Below are 20,464 nucleotides of genomic sequence, written 5' to 3' on the forward strand. Positions count from 1 at the left end.
TCAATCAATAGCGTCCCCCTGCACACATTCAGGGACCTGGTCGTGTCTTCAGATGAAACGCATTGTAGGAAAAGAAGCAGAAAGGAAAAGGAAAAAAGTTCCGCCGGACCTAGTGAAGCTGCAGCAGGTGCAAATAAGCTTCAGACAGTCTTACAAGCACTGCTCAGAACTCTCAACTGAGGCACTCAACATCCAGGACTTGCCATTCGGATCTTGGCGCCTTGTATTTTTGTTTTGTTTTTGATGGAAGGGAAAGAACAAAAAACAGACATTGAAAAAGGCTCAACAGTGCAGGGCGCCTTGTGCTGGTTCCGACCTATTCACACATCGGTCCGCTACTGACATCACCTCATAAACCAACGGGGCACCCCACGCCGACTTTCGGCGCAGCATTGTAGGATGGACACACCAGTGCGGCAATTTGATGGACACCACCTCGGTGCCATCCAGATCTCGGCGCGTTCATTCATTCAATAGCGTCCCCCTGCACACATTCAGGGACCTGGTCGTGTCTTCAGAAGAAACGCATTGTAGGAAAAGAAGCAGAAAGGAAAAGGCAACAAGTTCCGCCGGACCTAGTGAAGCTGCAGCAGGTGCAAATAAGCTTCAGACAGTTCTACAAGCACTGCTCAGAAATCTCAACTGAGGCACTCAACATCCAGGACGTGCCATTCGGATCTTGGCGCCTTGTGCTGGTTCCGACCTATTCACACATCAGTCCACTACTGACATCACCTCATAAGCCAACGGGGCACCCCACGCCGACTTCCGGCGCAGCATTGTAGGATGGCCACACCAGTGCAGCCACTTGCTGGACACCACCTCGGTGCCATCCGGATCTCAGCGCGTTCGAGTCACTGTGCCGGAAGAGTGACCGGAACTCAGCTGAACACGCCGTCTTTCGGCGCAGCATTGTAGGATGGCCACACCAGTACGGCAATTTGCTGGACACCACCTCGGCGCCATCCGGATCTCGGCGCGTTCGAGTCACTGTACCGCAACAGTGACCGCAATTCAGCTGGACACGCCGTCTTTCGGCGCAGCATTGTAGGATGGCCACACCAGTGCGGCAATTTGCTGGACACCACCTCGGTGCCATCCGGATCTCGGCGCGTTGTGCTGCCTTTGGCCTATTCGCACATCGGTCCGCTACTGACGCCGCCTCACGTGCCAACGGATTTTCTACGCTTTTTGTAGCCCTATGTCGCATAACAGGTCATGTGACTTGTTTATAAAACTTTTCATTGGTTCATTTTACTTTTGGTTTCCTAAAGATGGAAGGCTTGGTCATATGACCTAAAAATAACACTTTTCATTGGTTTAGAACATTTTTTTTTCCCAAACGATGAAAGCCCCACCTTGTTTCTGGATCATTCAGACTGAAGCTGGCGTCAGCATGAGAGCACCACCATCTCGTGGCTCCGTCGTGGTCATTCCGCGAGCAATCATGGCAGCCGCTCCCCACCGAAAGCCTGCGGGAGTTGGGAGCCCCCAAGACTTTTATACAATCTTCACGGCTGAGGGGACGCTTTTCGAGAATGGAGCCCAAGCCCTAGCAGGCAAGCATCCGACTTCCAAGGTGTCCCAGGGCCATTTCAGTGGACCAGGCCCAAAACCGAAGAGCCGTCCGCCATTTTAAGAGTCATGTGGCAGCCGCCTATCGCTGCACCGCAAGAGTGGGAACAACTCAACTACATGGTGAGCGAGACGCTGTAGTCGCAAGAGCGGGCGGTAAACAGCTGAATGGCCGCCACCTGGGGAGGCCCGTTCACGCCGCCTCCCCCCCCCCCCCCCCGGGCCGCCGCACGCCAATTTTTGGAGCAGCATTGTAGGATACCAAAACCAGTGCGGCAGTTTACTGGACATCACCTGGGTGCCTGTCGTACATGTTGTGTCAGCCATGTGACACTGGACACAGACCGCTACTGACGAGGCCTCCCCCCGCACCACCCGGGACGCCCCACGCTGTTTTTCTGTGCTGCATTGTAGGATCCCTAAACCAGTGCGGCACCCAGGCGACATCACCTGGGTGCCGTCCAGAACTCTGCACGTTGTGCTGCCTTGGGACTATTCGCACAACAGACCGCTACTGACGAGGCCTCCCCCCGCCCCACCCGGGACGACCCACGCCAATTTTCGGAGCAGCATTGTAGGATCCCTAAACCAGTGCGGCACCCAGGCGACATCACCTGGGTGCCGTCCAGAACTCTGCACGTTGTGCTGCCTTGGGACTATTCGCACAAAAGACAGCTTCTAACCATTGTTGCTTTTTGTGTTAATAAATGTTTAAATGTTTTTAGTTTTTGTTCTGTTCATTATCGTTAAAAGTTAATAAAGTTTTATAACCTTACTTTGTTGGAGTGTTATCTATTTTTTGAAAAACGGGTGAATGGGGCCTTGAATCGGGTTATTGTCATGTGTGGGCTTTGGAAGTGTGCTGCTGCAGGATCGGACATTTCAAACTCAAATGCACGTTCTTTTTCTTACCTTTCCGAAGCATGGAGCGCAATAGCAAGCAGAGAAAGGGTGATGCACGTGTTGAACACTACCTGACCTGGCAAGTTGCTGGCAGTGCCCCCCCGCCCGCTCCTGAAAGAGGGCACACACACACCGCCGCCCCGAGTACTTCAGAAATCTTTAAAAGACCATGCGCTTGTTCATGAGGCTTAAATGGTTTATCACCTCTTCTAGAACCCCTACATCGACCCTCTGACGTTTCATGGAAAAATTACCATGTAACACAATACCAAGCCCTATCAGCTGAAACCCCCAAGGAATCGTGGGGCATATTAGCAAGGGGGTTTATCTCCGCTTTTTTGGCTTTAAAAACCATGAAAGCGGAGATAAAATTATTTCCCTATTATCAAGCTGTCGCTAACACCAGTTAGTGACACCTAAAAGGAGATAGCGACCATCTTGGGCCCGGCTTTGCATGTCAGTGATACTTATCACTAATGACATGCAAAGTGGCGTGCCAAGATGTTAGCGACTGGAAACAGTCCCTAACATCGCTACCTTCTATTACCAACTTTTGGAGATATTCGCACTAAGCGCGAATATCTCCAAAAGCTAACACCTGCCCTGAGCAGGTTTTAGCCATGTTATCCAATGGGAGGTGGATAACATGGCTAAGAGCATTAGGTCGATAATACATGAATATCGCTGACTTTTCTGCGATAATAGCAAGGTTTATCTGCGATAAAAATCGCCGATGTGCGGCGATAATTTTTGTCTCTAAACAAGTTATAGACAAAAATTATCGCTAGTTGTTAGTAATATGCCCCCGGGTTTTTGCTTGCAGAAATCGGGAGGCGGGAGACTAGCACTGAAATCAGTACTCACACGCCTGAATCAGGAGGATTGGCATGTCTGAATTCTCTACAGCTGGGGCCATAAACTACATCCGCAGGGGTAGGTGATAGCCTGGGACCAGCCTGGCATCTAAAATGGCTGCCGTGCACGACAAAATTGTGGCATTCGAAAAAAGGCAAGATGGCGCAGCCGCTGGAAGAGATATATCAACATATATCAGCCTCCTCAGCCACCCTCAGGAAACATAGGGGATTAGGATATGTCTCCCGCACCCCCTTATACCTAGTACTTTAATTAACGAAGCACAAAATGGCGAATTCCCGTTTCGCTACCAGTTTGCGGCCCGTGAAGCGCTTCTACCGTGAAAAATCATTTTTTTTTTATTTTCCCCACGGGACCCTTTAATAACCCCAACAACATTCCTAGGGGGTCAAGAGAGGGATACCTTGCCCCCTTTCATTAAATTCCCCCTTAGTTTTTCACCTTTTCTTCTCTCTCGATCCTACCGAGAGACAAGATGGCGGCCGCTCCGGACTGTCACGCAGCAAAAAAAAAAAAAAAAGCTCACGCACAGCCGCTGGAAGAGATGTATCAACATATATCAGCCTCCTCACCCACCCTCAGGAAACATAGGGGATTAGGATACGTCTCCCGTACCCACTTATAACTAGTAATTTAATTTACGAAGCACAAAATGGCGAATTCCCGTTTCGCTACCAGTTTGCGGCCCAGTTCGCGGCCCGTGAAGCGCTTCTACCGTGAAAAATCATTTTTTTTTTCTTTTCCCCACGGGTCCCTTTAATAACCCCAACAGCATTCCTAGGGGGTCAAGAGGGGGATACCTTGCCCCCTTTCATTAAATTCACCCTTCGTTTTTCACCTCTTCTTCTCTCTCGATCCTACCGAGAGACAAGATGGCGGCCGCTCCGGACTGTTTAGAATGTTGACAGACACCGGAGAGCCAATCAGCTTTCTGCGCGCAAAGTTCCGATAAGCGAAAAGTAAGCGGACCGGATCGCTGCCCAGAGCGCTGTTACAGATATATATCTTGATTTAAACGTTAATTTCTCAAAAACTACTGGAGCACATATATTGAGACCTAGCAAAGGCACATCGGGCTAACAGTCCCTACAATTTTGCCAAGTTTCGTGCAAATCCATTCAGCCGTTCGAGCTAAAAGTGAGTCCAACCGCCCTATGGAAAACTCAATGCAAAAAACGCGTTTTGGGACCCCCCTTTTTTCTCAGCCCCCCCTTGACGAAACCCCACCAAATTTTCAGGAGCTGCTCAGAAACAAAATGTGCCATTTTCCTGAAAATTTCAGCCGATTCCATCCACAAACGCCAAAGTTATTAGACATAGAATTTTCAAAAGTCCCATAGGGAATTTATCCTAACTATATATACCTACTGGCGAACGCCAGTAGGTAATATATATATATATATATATATATATATATATATATATATATATATATATATATATATATATATATATATATATATATATATATATATATATATATATGTGTGTGTGTGTGTATGAAAAAAGGTTAAAGTAACCTTATAATTATGTGTATTTCTCAGTGACAAAGTCACTGAGAAATATATATATATTCATGAACTATAGTTTACTGAGCAAACTATAACTTGTGCCTCCATCACGCCCTGCCTATGACCTAATACATTACATCACTCATGACATTTTAAATCATTGACGACTGCATTAATGACATCTCAAATTACATCATTGATGACATTACAGATAAATCCAGTCATATGCAGAATAGTGTTACTGAGTGTACATATGTGGGTGCATAGCATCAAAGTAGTGCATGCTCTGGAGGCAAGCATGACTGTGCATGTTGACAGTTATGTGGTCCACCCTTCATAAATCACTAAAGTTTGAAGTGTAAATACTCCCTGTTAAACATGTTAAAGGAGAAACACACCTAATGAGAGTTGCAGAGGTATGTTTGAAAGTAGGTTGAGTCTTAAACCCAAAGCCTATTCCACAATCTGTGAGAAAGACCAAACCATCTGTTCTCAATAGAATGGGCACATCTGGGCACGTGTCCATATTACAAATGTGTAATGCAGTGCTATGTGGATGTTCATTTCCACAACTTTGCAGAAGAGTTTGAGGCATTGAAGTTGGTTGTATGATGTAGAGTGTTAGGGTGTCCCACGGAGAGGTGGATTATCTGTCACTGATGCTGTAAGCATGGCTCTAAGGTTGCATAGTACTGCGCTCATCTCAGGAGCGTGTGTAGTGTATTCACTAATCTATGGTGTTTTGTCTCTAGGGCCTGGTGGAAAACATCTTTCCGGTGACCTCTCAGCCTCTTGACTTAAAATTGTGGGCCAAGTGACGTATTGGCGTGATGTGGCCATATTTCTAAGTTTGTTGGTGATTCAGGTGGGAGCAAGCACCGCGCTCTTTACTGGCATCAGATGGGTCTCTGGGATGCAATGGAGCTGAGTTTTGCTGTTGTAAGCATGGGAGAGAACCAGGCCTTGGGCAACAGATGCCCCACCCATAAGGGATGAGATATTCAGGTTCCATTTCAGTCACTTGATATAAAGTACAGACGTGCTTCTACTCATAAAAACCTTCATGACAACACCCTTTTTTTAATGCTTATTAGATGTTGAACATGACAGATATTTTGGGGGCTTTACAGGAGGTCCCACATAGGTTGTGGCCTAGTATAAAGCAGAACTTGATTTGATGAGACACACTTAACACTTTCTCAGAGCAGAAAGGCTGTCGCTATGCCAAGTACGTAAGAGACCCATATCCAGTGAGATAGGGGACATTCCTAGAAAGCTGCTACTTCCAAACCATGATGGCCACACTTTAGTAGTTAGATATTTTTGAGATAGTTTTATACTTTCAACTTTGATATTGTGTGGCTGTGGGAAAGGCGGCCACACATCAAACATTACAGTTTTCACTGGCTCCAGTCACCGTGTTTTATTCCCCCTTCTTCTGACCGCAGCATTTCATGTGATCCACTGGGTCCCAATTACATTTAATTGGGTGAACCCTTGAGTGACCACCGCCCCGGCTTAGACTGCATTTCCTGTTTAGTTGTCCTTTCTAGCCCGAGGGCATCTATGTTTTACAAACGTGCAGAGCGCCTGTGAGTGCTGACATGTTTATAGCGCCATAACAGGCTCCTCTGGGGCTGCCAGTGAGCAGCTGAATCAATACTAAAAGTACCGGCTCGTTCAAACTCTCTTTAGACTCGTAACCAGTCCCACCATACAACCTCTAGTTTGTGTGTATGCAGACACAGACCAATCCCTGGTTTAGAAAGGTACAGTAAAAAAAAAAAAATCTTGTTAATTCCTTATATTTGATTATTACTTAAACTGAACTTTTCAAAACTTAATTTGAGGTACTCAAACCATCCGTACAAAGAAATGAGCTTTGTGTTGTGGAATATATGATGATACAACGAATTCCGTTGCAACGCATGCCTTTACCACGCATGCGTTACAACGGAATTCGTTTACCACGGATAAACTTTTCCTCGAATAATTGCGTGGTGACGTCATACGTCGTTAAGAGAAAACGGCATTTTTTTCCGATTTCTCTTTAACGACGCTGACGCCAACGTGACTTATGGTGAGTTGTCTTATTTGGGGGGGAGACCCCCCCAAGCCCCCCTTTTTTTCTTTTTACCTTTACCACATATGCCTTTACTACAAACATCGTAGTAAAGGTATGCGTGGTAAAGGCAGTAGTGGTAACCACGCATGCGTTGTACTGCATGCGTGGTTAAAGATTTCGGGGAAACGGCTTCGTTGTAAAGGCCGTTTCCCGTGCTGAATGTGTTCTTAGACGTCCTTAACACATATCTAAAGAACAAGTGCTAAATTCATTTGTACTACAAAAGTACTAAATGCTGTTCACGAATGCACGTGCACCGGTTCTGCCTTCGTCTCGCCAATCTTTTCTGTGCGACGATTTCCATCGAGACTGCGGTGTCTCTGCGAGCGTCAATATACGCTTTTTGTAGTAAATATGGAAGGGACAGAGGGAAGGGGCTGGAAAATGGGGAATACCTTTGACTAAAGGGGTGGGTATTAGGAAGGAGGAAGGAGGGGTACAGTGAGCGCAAGGGAGGGACAAACACCCACTTACAAAAGAGTAAGCCCATTGGTATTTGCAAATTGCACTTCGAAATGTATTCCGGTCATGAAGGAACCCAAACATAGTAATTTACTCCAGCTCAGCTGAGTTAAGTCCTACCACACATTGAAGTATTGAAGCATTTTTCCTTTTCGTCTAAATATATAAAAATTGTTTATAAATAATTTATAATAATATTTAACATACAAATATTTTTACTTTTTTTGTTCATTGAGTTAAATAAACTTCTTTACTTTTCTCTATACTTTACTATGGGGAGACTCTGCAGTCTTATAATTAAATAATATTTAATATTTATAATTAAATAATACATCTGCTTGCTTTCTATATTTTTTAACATTAAACTATACTTATTTATATTTTTAACCATTTTAATTAATATAATTTAAATAGTGATTGATTTTAAGTTCATGTCTCCATTATTTTAGATAAGAGGGTCTTGCTGTATCAGTGGTTGAACGTGTGGAGTGCTGGAATTACTATTGTTTCTTTTTGTCAGTAGGAACTTACACTTCTAAGTTTGGCTCCACCTCTGTTTTCAGTGGGTTGAGACATATAAGTACACACTTTTGAGTAACTTAACTCACAGATTTTGTGAGTAGCCAAAAGTTGTAAAGTTACTGAAAAGTGTAAGAGTAAACTTACATGTGTAAATTGCTCACAAGTGTAAGATACCTTTGTGACTAGCCCTGTTTGTTTTTAATTTAACATCCCTGTGGTCACTCAACTGCCTCCCTCATGGCTTACTTCGATTGTATTACCAAGTCTCTTAGAATTGTAAATATTTTGAACGCCAGCCTGTTTGGTAATGTCCAAGTAGCAGCCAGGTTCAACCTTCGGCATAGGCCACCTGAACGGTTGCTTATGATACTCTATGTCTGACGGCATTATTCAAAAACTCCTTAAACAGGGATGCAGCCACACTGGTGTCAAAAAGGTAGATTGCGCTTAGAAAATATACCTCCACTGAGGGGCCAAAATATCTTATGTCCCTCCTTGAAGGTATGCACTCTCAGCCACAAAGCATCCACTACCAGGGCAGAAGAAGGCTCTGTTTTCGATAAGCATTCTTTGATTTCTCTGGTAATAGAAACTGTTGAAGAGAAGTTTCAACTATGGTGCTGGATGTAAAGCCTGTTCAGGAACTGAGGGGCAAATTACCAACAAGTAGCGATATTTATCACTAAATAGGCTTAGCGATGATTTTTTTATCGCTGCCTATCACTAGATATGTTAGCGGAGAAAACATGCTATTAGCAACGTTTTTCTCCATTGTGCCAAAATATCCAGCGATAGCGGCGAAATGCGTGAATATCGCTGAGAATACAGCAATATTCACGCATTAGCGACGAAATGCTCTTAGCCATATTATTCACCTCCCATTGGATAACATGGCTAAGAACTGGTCTAAGCAGGCGTTAGTTTTTGGCGATAACGGGAATATTTCCATTGCTAAGGCTGCCTTGCTAATAGGCAATAGCGACGTTAGCGACTGCTTTAAGTCGCTAACAGGTTGGGTACGCCCACTTTGCATGTCATTAGCGATAAATATCTCTGACATGCAAAGCGGGCCCCAAACCGCTTGCTATTGCTTAAAAGCTGTCGCTAACATCAGTTAACGACAGCTTGCTAATAGAGCGATAGAACTATCGCCGCTTAGTGGCCGAAAACGGCCCCTAAACCGGAGATAATTGCCTAGCGCGACCCTTGGTAATATGCCCCTGAGTTTTAGGTATCGGCCAGTTGAGACTGACCGATGATGTAGTTAGCGCAACCCCAGCAGTCGCACAAGTGCCAGCAGGGTCAGTAACTCTAACTGTCTGATGATTGGACTAGGCTATAGCAGCCGTCAAGCCTATCAGATTCTGCGGCTATGCTCCTAATAGGGCCACAGGGTGCCCAATTTGAAAGGTTAATCCTTTCACCAACAGAAAACATTTCTTTTGGAATTTGTAGGTAGTATTCGAGAGCACCATTCGACCTGGAAAGGCTCTTTCTGGAAGCACATATATCTTACTTGCTGGCTTAGACTTTAATACAGAGCTCCTGAACTAACAGGTTTGCTGGTATCTTCTATTAGGCTCACATTTTGCCTCAAGAGCTTCTATGTAGGAAACCTTGAAGGAAGAACCAAGGGTCTGGAATTTGCCACTATGTGGAATCATTTCTTTGGTGATAGTGAGGAGCGTAGTCTGCATCTATCATTGAGGTTCATTTCCAACCCCCCCCGTCTGCTTCACCCATATCAGGTAGGCACAAGCATGAGAGGAAAGAAGATTGCTAGGTTTAGAAACTTGGCCCTTGTGGGCGGGCCCTGAAGTGACTGTCACTGCGGGCACATTTATCAAGAGTTTTGTGTCACCCTTGCACCACGCATGGGGACGCAGGGTGAAGCTAGACTTGGAATGGGATATACCAAGCCACGCAAGGCCACCTTTTTGTGGCTCTGCATGACTTGGTAAATTTGGAGTAACACAAGTTAGTGCAAGTCGCTGCCTTATGTTACTCTGCCCCAGGAAGGCATTCCATGCGTGGAACCTGGCTGGTCCCATGTATCCACCCCATGGATTCTGAAGAATTCTCAGATTTGCCAATACTGCTAGACCTGGGAATGCGACACCTTCCCAGGGGAAGTGTAACAAGCAGAAATATGTTTTTCTCCTCATTTTTAGTCCTACACAATTTTGGATGGTACCATTTCTGTGTAAGGCTGTAGGTGTGTTTTGATGGGGAGCCATGCATGCACATCTTACTCATGAAACAGTATGTTTGTAAACTCCCAGCACCCAGGGACGCTTGTACGGCACTGGAAATGTAACTGTTTTGGTAGCTGCAATTCTACAAGACAGCCATGGTGAATTGCTGTAACAGAGTGATTCCTTCGAGGGGGCTCATAGTATGGGAAAAGCTCCTCCACCTTCGAGGAAAAAACCCCTTCCACAATAGCTTGACCTTTTTATGACAGTTAATTGAAAGTCCGAATTTATGAGCTGTATAATATCCATGTTCTTCCTTGCCTCTTGTGAATTATGTATATTTAAGGCTGTATCTATAGGTGTGTGGTTATGTTTAATCCATAAATTGAAGGTTGATTCTGAAATTCCACCTTCAGTGGAAGGATTCCTTCCTTCAGATTTATTGTTGCCATACTGCTACTGCAACTAGCAACTTATGTTCAGTCACATGCAATTCTTCCTGCAGCCAACCCAAAAATTGAAGTTTACTGCATCCAGTGAGTCTGCAAATGTTACTTGATGACCTTCCATAAAATCAATTCAAATCTTCCATCTCTCTTGTTTAAAAAAGTAAAAAAAAGATTTTTTATGTAGACCTTGATCTTTACCATTATGGAAGCACTGACTGTAGACCATGAAACAATACTCTACATAAGGCCTCACTGATAGTCTCTGGTTGATGACACAACTTTCCTTATTCTCTTAGGTGAACCATTCTTTATGCATCAAAATGTTTCCGTGGCCCATCGACACACTTTAGAAACCTTCCTGCCCTTGGACAAGATAACCTCTGGTATTGATTTCTGCCACTACTGCTCCCCATCAAAAGATACCTAAAGGTGATAACCAGTTTACAAAATATACTAGAAACTGTATCATAAATCCTACTACCGTAAAGATACATGGATAATTCTTGATGTAAGTCCAACTTTACTCTGCACTCATTCGCGAGTGATGCCAAATAGGGGTGGAGTGGAAAAGCCTAACCAGTGAACAACGCAGTTATTAAACTACTGCAGTGTTTGGCCAGTGCTGACTTCTGGCTGTTGATTCATCCCTGATTTTAGACCTGTCAGCTTCAGGGTGGTCATCCCCCAAACTTTTTGCCTTGCCCCTCCATTTTTGCTGATCTGGTTTTTGCGGGCGTTAGGACTCTGAGCACTTTACAACTGCTAACCAGGTCTAAATTGCATGTGCTATGTCCACTAAACCTGGTAAAACTGGCTTACAATCAATTGGCACATTTAATTTACTTATAATTCCTTAATAAAGTGGTACGACATACTGTGGGCCTGTAAATTAAATGCTACTAGTGGGCCTGAGCACTGACTGTGCCACCTACTTAAGTAGCTCTTTAAACATGTCTAAGGCCTGCCATTGCAGCCTTTGTGTGCAGTTTAAACTGCCATGAGCCATCTCTGACTTGATGAAGGGGAGGGGCTGTTACAAATCACATAAAAAAAAGTCTCTGCCCGAGCACACTCATAAAGGGTTTGACACCAGTCTATTGTGACCCCAGACAAACTGAAGCCAGGGCAGGGAGACAGGAAGTTCCAAACGCATAATGGGACGGAAACCTCCACAACCCTCTCCTACTTCAAAGTGGGAACCAAGTATAAATAATTAAGCATTCGACCCAACTCCTTAGTACACCTTTGGGCCTGTGGAAGACGCAGAAGGGCAGCTTTTCTGCTCTGCCTGCTGCCTGAGTTTTTACTTGCATCTTGATCCCAGGACATCCCGTGTGACTCCAAGGGCTGGTTGGCTGACCTTCTGATCAGAGCCTCTGGGACAGACAAGGCTCAAGCCATATTGAACCCAGCACCTCGACTCTACTTGCTGTGAGTCTTGCCCTCCAAATGGTGCCAATGCAGTCCTGCACACTTGGATGTGGGTTTTAAGGTACTCTGCCAGTCCAGCTTTGGTTCAGTGGGCAGAGCTAAACCCGCGCAGTGCATCTCCCTGCAGCTCTGCTTCGGAATCGCCACAGCACAACGCATCCCCGATACAGGACTTCACATCACAGCCTGCACGCTCCTCTGAACCGCTGCTCTGTGATGCATCCTCAACGCAGGCCTTCACATCGCAAGCCACTTGTCGATGGAATCCTTGACAATGATGCAGGACTCCAGAAAGCAGCTCTGCAGCTTCTTCTGCACAACGCACCTTTACCAAAGGACTGAAGATCACAAGACCCTTGTCAACGTCATCTTCCATTATGACGCAGGACCTCGCACAGCAGCCTCGCAGTTCCTTGGAACCACTGTTGCATGGCACATCCTCGACACGGGATCTCAAAATGCTCCACAACCAGGATTTAAGTTACTTTGTTCAGCTGGCCTAACCTGATCCCTGTAAGCGGCCCATGCTCCATCGCATTAAGCCTGAACTTGTGACTATGGGCCATATGTATCATTGAAATTCGCATTCGCAAACGGCCTTTCCAAATGCGAATTCGCAAAATGATACGTATGAAGGAAAATCCAATGCAAAATAAGGAATCGCAAAATTTGCGATTCCTTATTTTCCGATTGCATTTAAGGAATAGCAAATTTTGCGATTCCTTAAATGCAATGTAAGAAGGCAAAAACATTTGCTAAATGGCCTTAAGGAATCGCAAATTACCACCAACTTCTAGCTGGTGGTAAGTTGCGAATTCCTTGAAAAATGCACATTTTTGCATTTTTCAAAGAGCCATGTGACGCACATACATGCCCTTAGGGCATGTATGTGCACCACATGTGCACCTATGCTTATTTCAGGGGTGCAACAGGGTGTCCGTCGGACACCCCTGCACCCTTGAAATTATTCTCAATTTGGATTTAGCAAATTGTGAATCGCAAATTGAGAAAAAAATTCCCATTCCTTGCTATGGGCCTCCTGGCCCATAGAAAAGAGTGGGAAAGTATTCCTTAATTGCGAATTCGCAATTTGCGAATTCGCAATTAAGGAATATCAAGAAATCGCTAAAAAAAAGCGTTTTATTTGATACATACCATTTTGCGATTCTGAAATAGTGAAAAATCGCTATTACAGAATCGCAAATTGGTTCCTTGATACATATGGCCCTAAGTCCCAGTCTGGCACAACCAGAAAACCACAGTAAGTGTTTTGTGCTTCTATGCACTATTTTTACATACAACTTCAAAACTACATGTCTCTGGTTATACTAATTATATTTTTGTTGTTTTGGTGTCAAATAATTTAATAAATACTGCTTAATGTTTCTAAATTATCAGGGATTTTTTTTCTTTTGTTCTGTTTTCACTTTATTACAATTTGAAGTGCCACATAAATATGCTACACATTGCCTCTAAGTTAAGCCTGACTGCTTTGTGCCAAGCTACCAGAGGGTTAATCACAGGTTAATTTGGGGTTTGCTTGTGCCTTCACCATGACAGATATTGTGGTTGCTGCTTGAGTAGGATTTCACCCCCCTCACCAGTAACCCAATTCCCAACATCGGACTTTCAAGATATCTACATAAAATACATTTTGGTACAATGAGTTTAAACGGGAATTAATGACATAGGCAGTTGTTTTTATCATAATCTGGATAATCTTCGCGCCAGGATACTCAAGAGTAGTCGTGCGCGTAATAAATACCCATATAACATAACATATGGTTCAGCCCCACATGGCCTACTGTTGGACAATCCTACATTATCAACAACCACTGGGTTTAAGATACAGACCAGAGTGAAAAAATGCTGCACAAGTGGAATTGTATGTTTTGTGAACAAACAGATATGCTGAGCATAGTGGATCACAGAATTACTGTGGCTCCTGTCAACATTTTTCCAATGCAGTTGCTATTGAGTTCACGGAGAACTATTGGCCCGATTCATAAAAATAAGGTTTATCTTTGCCATGTACATTGCCATGTACATTCTTAAGGCATTCATAACCCCTTGGTATACATGTTATGCACATCTTTGTGTACTTATACAAGTCAATGACATTCAGTGCGGTGGAATAGTTAACCTATATTACTAACCCAATCTGTTCCAGCTGCCCGAATTGCTTATTTTATGTATACGTAGAATAACGAAAATATTCAATTTCTATTACTGTTTATTACAGTGTCTGCTTGTGCGCTAAATGGTTTTCACATGCATAGCACTACTTTGTAGACAGATTCTGTAAAACCTGGAGAGGTTGGATCTCTTCCCTATATTTTTGCACCACTTACACCAGACCAATTTGGCTGTATGGTAGGTACACATGTTAGTGTGGAAAGTGCCTTTGAAAGGACTTTGTATCTGTTAGCATAGTTTGTATTGCCTTTGCCTGGCCACTACTCTGGTTAAGACCACTCCTCTCATCTATGAAAGAATGACTCATTTAAAAGCATGGATTACCCTATCATGAATCATATGTTAAATACACGTCTCTACTGAGACTCACAGGTGTACGTTTGACTTACCAATGATTAAACCCTTGTGATGGTCACATAGTTTTTTTGGTCTTGCCCAGAGACAGAATTCCCTGCCTACCAGCCTTTTGTAATAAAAACAAACAAGGCATTATAACAATACAGGGGCTTTGGGCCAGTTTGCTTGAGCCAGTGTTCTCTTGGAATGTATTAGATCATCCCACAAATAGCTCATGTGCAGCACAGAGAATGGGGAACTAGGTCAGACAGGTTCAGCCGTTGACTTTCTTTCACTGTCATTCATGCTTTAGACTATTCCACAGGAGAGCCACTGATTAATGACAGTCACAGTCATACTGACTAATTAATGGCACCCTGCTTGTTTGGCACTGGGGTGTGCATCTAAAATAGGCCAGTCCCATATGCAAAAAGTCCATATGAAAGGGTGCCGGTCACAGTCCTACACTCCACTGGCATGATGGCGGTCGATCTTCAGAAGTGGTGCAGCACCACCACTCTGCATCCCCCAGAGCCAGCAGTGTCTCCCTTTAGTCTCCTTTCTCAAGCTAGTGGATAGATGTAATGGCACACCAGCCCCTCCTGCTGGAGGTGTCCTTTTTTTGTGACATCACTGTCTCTCAGTTTCCAGAAAGAATGTCCTGGAGTCTGACATGCCACAAGAGCACATCCTGCTCTCTCCTTGTTTATCATCAATAATGGGAACCTTGATGGATTTGAACCCCAACCTTCTCAGAATGCCAAGTCAGTCACCCTGGACCACATACTCACCCTCAAAGAATATAGTGTATGACAACACAGCCTGCCACCAGCTTTCTCTTCTAAAGAAAGTTAAACTGTAGCTTCCTGAAAGCGACTTCAGACCTGCTGTCCAAGCCCTTGTACTCCCGCTTTTGGACAGTGGTAATGCCCTGTTCCATGGACTCCCAGACTCCATGCTGGCGCCCTGTTAGGGCAATCTACACCCTGCAGCAGGCCTCATCCAGACCAAAACAAACATGAACACCTCACCCTCATTCTCAGAGAACCCCATAAGCTCCCCTTGCTAGCCTGCACTTCTTCGAAACTAGCTGAGTCATTTAGCAAGCCATTATGACCAGCTAGTGTATGCTCAGCATTTTCCACTTTTGGGACTCTATTGCATTTCTTATATCCATGTATTTGATTGCACATTTCTCATTTATAAATGCATGCTACATTTAGTATTCATTTGCTTTATTATAAGTTGGTACACCATCAATTATTCATTTATATGTATTATTGTGCTTTAAAATGTGTGATAGGATTTAGTGAATTTGCAACAGATTTTATAAGCAATTTCTTGCATTTTACATAATTCATCACTTCTCATAATAATCAGAAAAATGTATTTATGCCAGGTGTAGATCTTTACTCATCAGAGAGGCATTTCAGCTCTTCGGCTTAGGGCGGGCTGTGCTGCAAACATCCGCAGAGAAGGCCATCGGCTGCTCATAGGTAGACCTTTATCAGCTCGCGACCCATATCTGAGACGGCAAGGGAGCTCCTCAAATTTCAGAAGCTAACTGACAACAATTTTGTTGTTCAGATAATGTATGTGGGTTACATGCCATCTAAGAAACTTTGGTGATAAGAAAGTTTACCTAGAGGCTAAAAGGGTGCGGTAAGTTATCAAAGATTGGTTTCATCATTTAATTCAACGAATATAATCATAATGCTGGAATTCTTTTTGATATTTAACTTTTTAATATCTTTTATTGCCACTGTTGTATTTATTTTTATAGTTGCATCTATTAGTATAATTTTCACTACAGAAGGACATTATTTTTTAATAAAGTCTTTTAAATATATTGTGTGAATTTATTGTGTGTTTCCATCCATGGTGAAAAGAGTTTCAGACCTCATTAATATAACAAATAATCCCGTAGTCGTACAGGACTGATCAGTAAGCACCAGCCTCAAGGATTGCGAAGGAGGTTTGTTGGTCATAGTCCATCAGAATCCCTGGCTTGGGTTGATAAGTTGGCTAAGCCTGCACTTTGCCAGAGGATTTGGGGGTTCCAAAACTGGGCTCTATTTGCTTCTAAAGTTGCAAAAACACATCACAGTACCCCTGCTTATCTTCAGGCAAGCTCATTCCCTCTTGTGGCTCTCGGCACAGCCAGGAAACCTCCAGACTGGATTTGGATCTCGGTGGATGGACTATTCCGTCACAAATGTGATGGATATTCTGTCTGTCGAATAAAAACTTCAGGATTACTCAGTCACATTTGTGACTGAGGAACCCTGTGACCACCAAACTCGTAATCAGGCTCTAAGAACTGTCAAAAAAAGCCTTTTCTATCTATGATATGATAAAAACATTCAATATAGCGCACAAATCATTCCCGGAGGAGTATCTCGGCGCTGCACTGCTGGGAGAGGGGGAGAGCTCTAAAATAACCAAGGGGCATATTATCAAGGGGGTTTATCTCTGCTTTTTTGGCTTTAAAAGCCAAGAAAGCGGAGATAAAATTATCTCCCTATTACCTAGCTGTCGCTAACACCCAGTTAGCGACAGCTAGTAGGAGATAGCGACCATCTTGGGCCCCACTTTGCATGTCAGTGATATTTATCACTAATGACATGCAAAGTGGGCGTGCCAAGATGTTAGAGACTGGAAACAGTCGCTAACATCGCTATCTCCTATTGCCAACTTTTGGAGATATTCTCGCTAAGCACGAATATCTCCAAAAGCTAACACCTGCCCAGGAGCAGTTCTTAGCGATGTTATCCAATGGTAGGTGGATAACATGGCTAAGAGCATTAGCTTGGTAATGCATGAATATCGCTGACTTTTCAGCGATATTCATACATTTCGGCCAATTTTCATCGCTTAGGAGATAAACCTTGATAATAGCAAGGTTCCTAAGCGATAAAAATCGCCGCAGCTCGGCGATAAAAATATTGCCGCTAAACCAACATAGCGATAATTATCGCTAGTTGTTGGTAATATGCCCCCCCAGTCTTCTTGAAAGAGGTAAATTCTGAGCAAGAACAGAGACTAAGGGGGAGTTTGTTCCAGCGATAGGTGGCAGTGTAAAAAACGATATACCCCCCCTGTTACGTCATGGCCCGCCCGGCACGCCTGCGCGGCTGCGATTTCGCGCCTGCGTGGCGCGTTCTATTGAGCGAGCGGGCCATGACGGAACCGCTCCGTCATAAGCACAGCGCTACCGAAGCTGATGACGGAGCGGTTCCGTCACCAGTAGGAGAGCGCCATGCGGCCCCCCTACCCCCTAGTGCTGCGGCAGAATTGCCGCAGCAGCGAAGGGGTTAAGGTCGGTATAAGAGTGATAGTCAGAAGTGACTGGAGGGCAGATAGGATTTTAATCAGATAGACAAGTAGGCGGGGCGGGATTTGTGAAGTGCCTGATTTGTCAGACAGCAAAGGTTAAAGATGATATATTTTCTAATTGGCAGTCAAGGAAGTGTCCCATAAACTGGGGAGGCGGCCGAGCGAGAAGGAAGATTGCAAATTGGCCAAGCTGCAGTGTTCTGGACCACTTGCAACTTGGACAGCTGGGTGTCATTTACTGATGTCAGCAGAGCATTCCTATAGTCCAGGCAGATGGTGATGAGAGCGTGGACAAGAGGTTTCCTAGCCCTGTCGGGAAGCCAGAGGAGGGTCTTTAAAAGACGCTTCAAAGTAGCAAAGCAGGTGCTCCCAGGATCTGGAACAACATTCTTGAAACCATCAGGAGGATTGCAATGCTGCTCCAATTTAGGAAACAGTTAAGGACACGCCTCTTTATAGAACACTACATCACATTGCATTAAATGTCCACCAACCAGATACCTCCCTCACACATTCAAACATTTTAATCTGGAAAGTGGGAGATTTAAAAAACACAAAATCTGAGAATATATTTTCCCCATTGACTTACACTAAAGCAGAGACAATATTAGGCAAGTGACAGCTGAAAAGAAAGCAATTTCTGACTTTAATAATCTGGAGATTCCCTCTGCCTGAATCGGGTCTGTTTGGCAACCATGCTCTCCTATCACTTCTTACGTTTTGTACTCGCCTTTGACCTTGTATAGGGCCCCACTGTTTTTTGGCTTGGTTTGTGCTATACAAATACTATATATATGCAACCAAAAACTCACACACAGAAACTTGCTAATCACTAAAGTGGCCATTTTGCCTATTCAACAGCCAGATCTACTTGCATTCCAAATGTGTTTTTTTTAGTTGCGGTCATGTAATAATCATATTATTGTTTTTCTCATTTATTTTGAATGCAAACAAAATCACAGTACCTATGATTCCTGTGTAGGCCAGCAAGCAGGCAGCATAATTGTCCCTTTCACACCCGGAGGACGTCTGTTTAGAAGGCTGACAGTTATACTGGAACTCTGCAAATCGAGACCTGCAGGAAAGAGAGAGAGAGAGAGAGAGAGAGAGAGAGAGAGAGAGAGAGAGAGAGAGAGACAGAGAGAGAGAGAGAGAGAGAGAGAGAGAGAACAGTAAGTTGTTGCTGATGCTTGGTTACCTATAGATTTTCAGGGTTTAGAAGAGGTACAGATTGTTGCCTTCAAAATGCTCAGGGTGTCTCAAGCGCATATGTCAGAAGCGAACTGTCCTTTGGAAAAAATATGGACACTTCGCAATAGGCCGTTGCATTGGAAAAGTTGTTAGTATGGTGGCAGAGACCATTTCTTTCACAAACTCCTTCCTACCCCAATAACATTTCAGAGGAAATGGCCTCTAGTGTTCTGATACTAAAGGAAGCTGGTTATGTGGCTTCCATCCCAGGAGTTAATTGTCAGACCTTAACCACTCACAAGGCCATCAGCTCTCAACCTCTGCATTTATTGCCAGTGCTACTAAAAAAAGATTATTGTGTTTGTGTAGACCTTTGACCCTTGCCAGCTGCTGTAAGGCAGGTATTTTTAGAAAGAAATGTCCTTAGCAATTTTCTAGCACTTTGTGGAAGAGGCTATTGTTATTTCCAGTCCTTTTAAAAACATATGTCTAAGCTTCAAATTGTGATCAGATCTATGTCATACAAAATAGACAAAAGATTCTAGGAAATGGGGTGGCCTTGAAGGTTAAACCATAGGCAAACATGTTTTACAGGAAGCAGGGTGGACCTTTGGGTCAAAGTAAGAAGGAACAAGGAGTAATCTACCTTTAGCAAACTCCCCAGCTCAGGAGCACATGAATGACTATGCCACACATGGAGCTCTGTAACACACATCTTCATTCTTCAGTAGACAACCGTTAACTGAGTGCATTACGTCGTAAACTTTATTGACCACACCCAGACACACCCCAAATGATTACGTAGAAATTGTAAGGAGTCCCATGAGGAACATACAGGTCTCCTTGTACATGAACACAAGACACTACACCTCACCTTTGTTAAACAAAAAGCACGATCAACATATGTACATTCGAATTCCTCAATGAGTGGTCGAGGTGCTTGCACCACTCTTCCAGATTGAGTTGTAAAGGTTGAGGGAGTTACGCTGTTGTCTGGCATCAAATCTGGGGACTCGGATGCTTGGCTCGGGCACTCAGGAATTCTTGGATCACTCGCGAGATTTGGAGCAGATGAACTCAGAGGCAGATGCTTGAAATGCGATAAGTCTCTTGTAATTGTCTTTCTGGGACATTTGGCAATCTCCATATGTCCTTTACTGGTCACAACTCTCAATGGATCAGCAACAAATGGAGCTTCAGTCTTGCGCTTTCGCTCCTGTTTGACTAGGACTCGTCTTCGTTCTTGAAACTATTTTCCGAGTGCATCGCGTTTATCAGCCTAGATTTTTATTTTGCTTTTGTGAACAGTGCCCATGAAATGAACCTCATAAGTGTCTATCACTTGACTCACCGTCC

The 20,464-nt window shown here is 44.0% G+C and overlaps 1 protein-coding gene across 1 annotated transcript in view; it reads right to left on the reverse strand.

Moving 5' to 3' along the window:
- The window catches only part of GFRA4 (GDNF family receptor alpha 4), a 779,926-nt gene that overhangs the window by 77,852 nt on the left and 681,610 nt on the right, over positions 1-20,464 (reverse strand). Inside the window, exon 5 of the mRNA XM_086964305.1 lies at positions 18,883-18,992. Coding sequence (XP_086820431.1) covers positions 18,883-18,992 — 110 coding nt within the window. The remainder of the gene's footprint in view (positions 1-18,882; positions 18,993-20,464) is intronic.

This window comes from Lissotriton vulgaris, chromosome 3_2 (assembly GCF_964263255.1).
Source record: "Lissotriton vulgaris chromosome 3_2, aLisVul1.2, whole genome shotgun sequence".
Lineage (NCBI taxonomy): Eukaryota > Metazoa > Chordata > Amphibia > Caudata > Salamandridae > Lissotriton > Lissotriton vulgaris.